The sequence below is a fragment of the Rhododendron vialii genome, chromosome 4a, assembly GCF_030253575.1.
Source record: "Rhododendron vialii isolate Sample 1 chromosome 4a, ASM3025357v1".
Lineage (NCBI taxonomy): Eukaryota > Viridiplantae > Streptophyta > Magnoliopsida > Ericales > Ericaceae > Rhododendron > Rhododendron vialii.
In genome coordinates, this window is record NC_080560.1 from 18,859,047 (window position 1) to 18,865,450 (window position 6,404).

Genomic DNA, 6,404 nt, shown 5'->3' on the forward strand with positions numbered 1-6,404 from the left:
ATAAAGCCACCTTGCCAAGACTGGAGGGAAACATCTTGCACAAGATGGAATCATCCCCCTCATGCATAAACATGGCCTGTTGGTAATGCTGTATGTGAGCTACGGGATCCGTATTTGTCTCGTAAAGTACGAATGCACCGTGCTTCACTCTGCTCGGCAACCTTGCTTCTTGTAGCCTCTTCGTAAAGGGAGAGGCTGCAATATTACTCAGGGCCTTGCGTGCTGCTTCTCGTGCAGTCGCTGTCCCATCCTCTTGCTCCTTTGACTTGTGGGCCGAAGTCTTGACCCAATCAGCATCAGGTCTCTCGTACCTGTCTCGATGATGCTTTCTCGTGTCCTCTTCCTCGGGGGTAGAACTCCGGTCTCTGCTCCTCCTTTTTCGTGAAGAAGTCCTTCTCTCTGGTGTTCGGCTTCTACTTTTTCTTCCCCTTTTTCGTGGAGAAGCTTCATGACGCCCTATGACAGGACTTTCTGCTCCTTTTTCCTCGTGAAGGATCTTTTCTGTATTGTACCATAGCATACCTACTGCTTCTAGAATTTCCTCGAGACAGGCCAGAATCCTCCGGATGCTCCCTAATTCTTTCCAATTCTCTGATCTCATGCTCTCGTTTTTTAATCAGACGAGCATACTCCTCGACTTCTTGCCTCTTCCTATCAAGAACGTCGTCGCTATGGTGCACACTCCTGGAGTGCGCGATCGATTCATCCCTTTGATGGGATTTACTCCTTCTCGTGGATCTCGAAGCCATCTCTCCATCTCCTCTATTTTTGGAGTTATGATGCACGGTAAGGGGGCGGTCCTTACTCGTGTTCCTCTTGTGCCCACCCTGGGGCTTTCTCGGAGCCCCAGGTGGGAATTTGTCCCTTTCCTCATCTAACACATCTTTTGGTTCATGCGGTGTTCCTGAAGTTACTTCCACCATGGTCGTATTTCAAAAGGGAATTCCTTCGTTTCCCACAGACGGCGCCAATTGTAGGGGGATGAAAACAATTGACGCTTCGGATCAACTGGATTGCAACGGCTTATTCGTGCCTCTTCACCGGAACCCTAGCTCGACGTCTGAACCCTAATCTGCAAAATAGACAGGGGGTGAGTGCACCTTTGCCTCTCGTGGCAAAGGCCCTCCGATGCCTTTGTTAGTATCACGTACTAGAAAACTCAGCCCTAATTATCAGTAGGAAAGCAATAATAATGCAACGTATTGCGTACCTTTTTCCTCTAGGTTTACCTCATATTAATAGATTTATGGATGCTTGCTGTCCAAGCATCCTTGTTGCCATAGGAATCCTAACTCGTATAGGAAACCCAGGATATCAAGGAGTCTTGTTTCCTTTAACAGTTTATGGAAAAGAGTCCTTTTAGGATTCTTTTCCTTTAAGAGCCGAACATCCCATACTCGTTGGGTATCTTTCTCAGATCCTATATTCTTGGGATCTTTATCCCTATATGAGACATGACTATTCTGGAATCTTCCAGAGTATTCTCTCTGCTCCTACTCTCGATTGGAGTTCCATCTTTGTTCGGCCGTCTCATAGCCGAACAGACGGCTTGGACCAGTTACCTCACATGTAACTGGTCCTTGAGCCCGTACAACCTTCCTGGACCATTGACTTCTCATGTCACTGGTCCATATTGCCGAACACTTGTTTAGCATGATGACTGTCCTGTCTATATTCAAACTATGGTCCCACGTACCATTTATTCAGATATCGATTGCATTGCTTTCAACCCGTGATCACTCGTATCACGTGCTAGGTTCTTTACATCATCTGTTCGGCTGTATCATAACCGAACAGTCTATTTATAGCCATGACTTCTCATATCACTGGTCCATATCGCTGTTCACCGAACTGCTCGGCGATAAGTCCAGTCGTATTTACCACGTGTTCTTAAACATCACGTGTTCGGTAACTAAATGTATCTGCTCGGGAATACCTCCCTACAGGAAGGATGAGCCTATCATTGATTACATCAATAGATGGCGGCACTTGAGTCTAAACTGCAAGGATAGGCTGTCTGAAACTTTTGGAATCGAGATGTGCATCAAAGGCATGCAGTGGGATCTACAATACATTCTTCAAGGAATCTTGCCTAAAACCTTCGAAGAATTGGCTACTAGAGCTCATGACATGGAGCTCACCATCACGAAAAATGGAAGGCAAGGGCTACCGGTGCAAGACTCTCGCAGAGTGCAAGATTCTTGCACCATAGGAAGCAAGCCAGATATTCGCAAAGGGGGCAAATTTCTAGTCAAAGAAGGAAAGAAGGAATCCATGGTTATGAATGCTGCACCATTCAAGATCTCTACAAAACCCAAAGAAAAGCAAGTAGAGAGGTCCACTCCGCCGCAAATGAAGGAGAGGAAAAGACTCACGTTGAAGGAGATGCAAGAAAGGTGTATTCTTTCCCCGATTCAGAGGTCCCTTCAATGTTTGATCAACTGTTAGATCTAAAACTCATTGAGCTCTTGGAGATGAAGCGACCCGAGGAAGCTAACAAAGTTAATGATCCAAACTACTGCAAATACCATCATTTGGTTAGTCACCCAACCCAACGATGCTTTGTCTTCAAAGAAAAGGTAGTGGAGCTCGCTAGCCAAGGAAAGATCGTCTTGGAGGAAGAAAAAGAAACCGTAGCTACAAATCAAATTGTGGCTGTTCTACAAGACGAAACTCAACAGCTTGAAGCGCCATAAAGTGTGAAGTTTCAATTTGGGTCGTCCTATCCAGTTGAGGTAGTGCGATGTCATTCTGTTCAACAGCTTGAGGGCAGCATCTGTGCCAAGGCAAAAGTAGATGACAAGGATGGCGAAGGATGGACCCTTGTTACTCCCAGAAAGAAGAAGTGCGAGCCAAGAGCGAAGCATCCTCAATCCGTGGCCCCAAAGCCTAGTCTCAAAAGGAGGCATACAAGAAGGCAACAAAGAAGGAAGAAGCTGAAGAAAATAGCTTCAAACTTGCAAGAAGACATCCTTGTCCAAAGACTATGCACTCCATTTACTTTATGGAACTTCTTACCCGAGTCAATTCGCAACACCAATCTTTTTGAAGCTTCATGCAATAGTGTGAGTTGTGAAGAAACTGAAGAGACGGAACTAGAGTCGCCTCCTGCATATAAGCACTCTCCAATCTATCTTGGCTCTACCATTTGTGCCAAAGATTGCTCTGCTTGCGTTGGAGCCATTACACTCTCCGACGAAGATTTATTGCTTGGCGCAACTCCACATAATCGTCCGCTTTTTGTCTCTGGATACCTATGCGAACACAGAGTCAATAGGATGCTCCTAGATGGTGGATCTGCGGTCAACATCTTGCCTCTTCGTACTCTATATCTTTATGGAAGATCTAGCACCTAGTCGTCTCATGATCCAAGGATTCAATTAAGGGGGGCAAAGAGCTGTTGGCGTAATTCGTCTGGATCTAGTCATCGATGATATGACTTCAAGCGCATTGCTCCATGTCATTAATGCCAAAACCTCTTACAATGTATTGCTAGGGCGGCTGTGGCTCCATGAGAATGGCGTTGTCCCATCAACCTTCCATCAATGCTTCAAGTACTGCAAAGATGGTGTGACAAAGAAGGTGATAACCGATGATAAACCCTTTAGCGAAGCTGAATCCCATTTTGCTTATGCTAAATTCTATTTGGCAAACATGGTGTTGACAGAATTAGTGCCAGCTGCCTCTTCATCAAGTTACAAACCCTCTGAAGCTAATGTCTTTCAAATTGGTAAAACCAACATTTTTACTAAGGCAAAGGAGGAAAATGGTCAAGGTGGCAAACATCACGTAAAAGATCCATCAAAGAAGAAAGGCACGCCAACACTTCGTTATGTACCAAAGTTGCAAAAAAATGAAGAGTCGGCCTTGAAAGGATTAACACTCCCAGTCACTGACCTTGACGAAGCAAAGGTTGCTCCACCCCTGAAAGGATTCATTCGTGCCACACATGGCCCTCAAGTGGAGCATGAATACTTGCCTTCACAGAGGACAAATGGCTTCGATCCCAATGCCTACAAGTTGTTTGCAAAGGCTTGACATAATTCAAAAGGTTCAACCACTCTAGGGAGACTTTTGCCTGAAGTGACTGGTGAAAAGATACATGGCTTGAACCCGACTCAGAAAATGCTCAAGCAAAAGGGATATTCTATCAAGGAGTTCTAAGCAGGCCTTGGATACACTGCCCCTGCTCCTGCTCGCATATTCATAAAGAAGTCGAGCAACAACCACATTACAGCAGAAGAATGTACTTCATCACCAAAGGCATCGGTCTTCGATAGCTTGAGTGCTCTGAAATCAAAAAGGTCAGTCTTTGACAGATTGACTCCTCAAGAAGAAGTTGTCTCACCAATCCCCACGAGAGGACTCATTCAAGACAGATTAGAGCCACAAAGCAAGAGCTCCACACATTCTGTCTCGTGCAAGTCTATCCAAAGTAGATTGGGTTTACTAAACGAGATATCTTCAACAAACGCTCCACGAAAGTCTATCCAAAGTAGATTGGGTCTACTAAATGAGATATCTTCAACAAACGCTCCACGAAAGTCTGTCCAAAGTCGATTGGGTGTTTCAAGCAGTGCTATCGAGAAGGCTTCAAAATGAAGGACTTCTCCTTTGTCAGAAGATGACAAGAAATTAAAGAGTAAAATACCCACTCGCATGAAACGCCAAACTACTCTCGTTGTGGCAACTGATGATGCAATGCTAAGAGTAAGGCGACAAATTGTGGTGCTGACCAGAGTACCTTCTAAGGAATTGGATCGTTGTCTTGATGAAGAGTCTGCCACTTCCTCCTTCCATATCACGGCAACTTGTAATGAAATTCAAGTAGAAGAAGATGCTGAAGATGCTCCACCAGAGTTAGAAGAAGGAGTGAGGTTCACTATCGACGATCTAAAGGAGATCAATTTAGGGACTGAAGATGACCCGCGACCAACTTACATCAGCGCTTTGCTCACCCTTGAAGAAGAAATTGCCTACACCGAGCTTCTACGTGAGTATAGGGACGTCTTCGCTTGGAGTTATAAGGAGATGCCTGGATTAGACCCAAGAGTCGCAGTCCATCATCTAGCGGTAAAGCATGGTGTCCGACCTATCAAGCAATCTCAAAGACGCTTCTGACCAGATTTGGTCCCCAAAATTGAAGCAGAGATCAATAAACTCATAGAAGCTGGTTTCATTCGAGAAGTCAAATACCCTACTTGGATTTCAAGCATCGTCCCAGTGAAGAAGAATAATGAGAAAATCCGAATGTGTGTGGACTTTTGTGATTTGAACAACGCATGTCCGAAAGATGACTTTCCACTCCTTATACCAGAGCTCATGGTTGATGCCACTACTGAACATGAGGTCTTATCATTCATGGATGGTTTATCTGGATACAATCAAATCCGCATGGCTCCGCAAGATGAAGAGCTTACAACTTTTCGTACACCAAAAGGCATCTACTGTTACAAAGTTATGCCTTTTGGTTTGAAGAACGCAGGTGCCACATACCAAAGGGCAATGCAAAAGATCTTCGAAGACGTGCTTCACAAAAATGCGGAGTGTTATGTCGACGACTTAGTCGTGATGACCAAGAAATGAGACGACCATCTTCATGATTTGAGGCAAGTGTTTGAGCAGCTGCGAAGGTACCAACTTAGGATGAATCTCTTGAAGTGCACTTTTGGGGTTATGTTTGGAAAGTTTCTTGGGTTCATTGTGCGCCATCGCGGCATAGAGATTGAACAAGCTAAAATTGATGCTATCTTGAAAATGCCTGAACCTCGGAATATTCATGAATTGAAGAGTTTTCATGGACGATTAGCTTACCTTCGTCGCTTCATATCAAATTTGGCTGGGCGATGTCAACCATTTAGCTGCCTCATGAAGAAAGGAACTCCTTTTGATTGGGATAAAGCATGCGACAATGCCTTCAAGAGCATTAAATCATATTTAACGAGACCTCTTGTTCTCACCGCTCCTAAACCTGGACGACCTTTAATCTTGTATGTTGCAACCCAAGAGCGTTCAGTGGGGGCCTTACTTGCCTAAGAGAATGATGAAGGGAAAGAAGGCGCCTTGTACTACTTGAGTAGAATGATGTTGCCTCATGAATTGAACTATTCTACAATTGAGAAGATGTGCCTAGATCTAGTGTTCGCAATTGAAAAGATGCGACACTATTTTCAAGCTCACACTGTGCATCTCATCTCCAAGGCTAACCCAATCAAATATGTCATGACAAAGCCGGTCCTCACTGATCGATTAGCAAGATGGTCTCTTCTCTTTCAACAATACGAGATTATCTATGTCCTCAAAAGGCTGTTAAGGGGCAAGCTCTAGCTAATTTCTTGGCGGATCATCCTATACCAGCCGAGTGGGAGTTGTTTGAAGAATTGCCTGATGAAGACGTCAAGGTG

At 44.6% G+C, this 6,404-nt stretch overlaps 1 protein-coding gene across 1 annotated transcript; it reads left to right on the top strand.

Moving 5' to 3' along the window:
• The first annotated feature begins 5,646 nt into the window (after nucleotides 1-5,646).
• LOC131323771 (uncharacterized mitochondrial protein AtMg00860-like) lies at nucleotides 5,647-6,036 on the top strand. Its single transcript, XM_058355614.1, has one exon. The coding sequence runs from the start codon at nucleotides 5,647-5,649 to the stop codon at nucleotides 6,034-6,036; it is 390 nt and encodes a 129-aa protein (XP_058211597.1).
• Nucleotides 6,037-6,404: the final 368 nt, after the last annotated feature.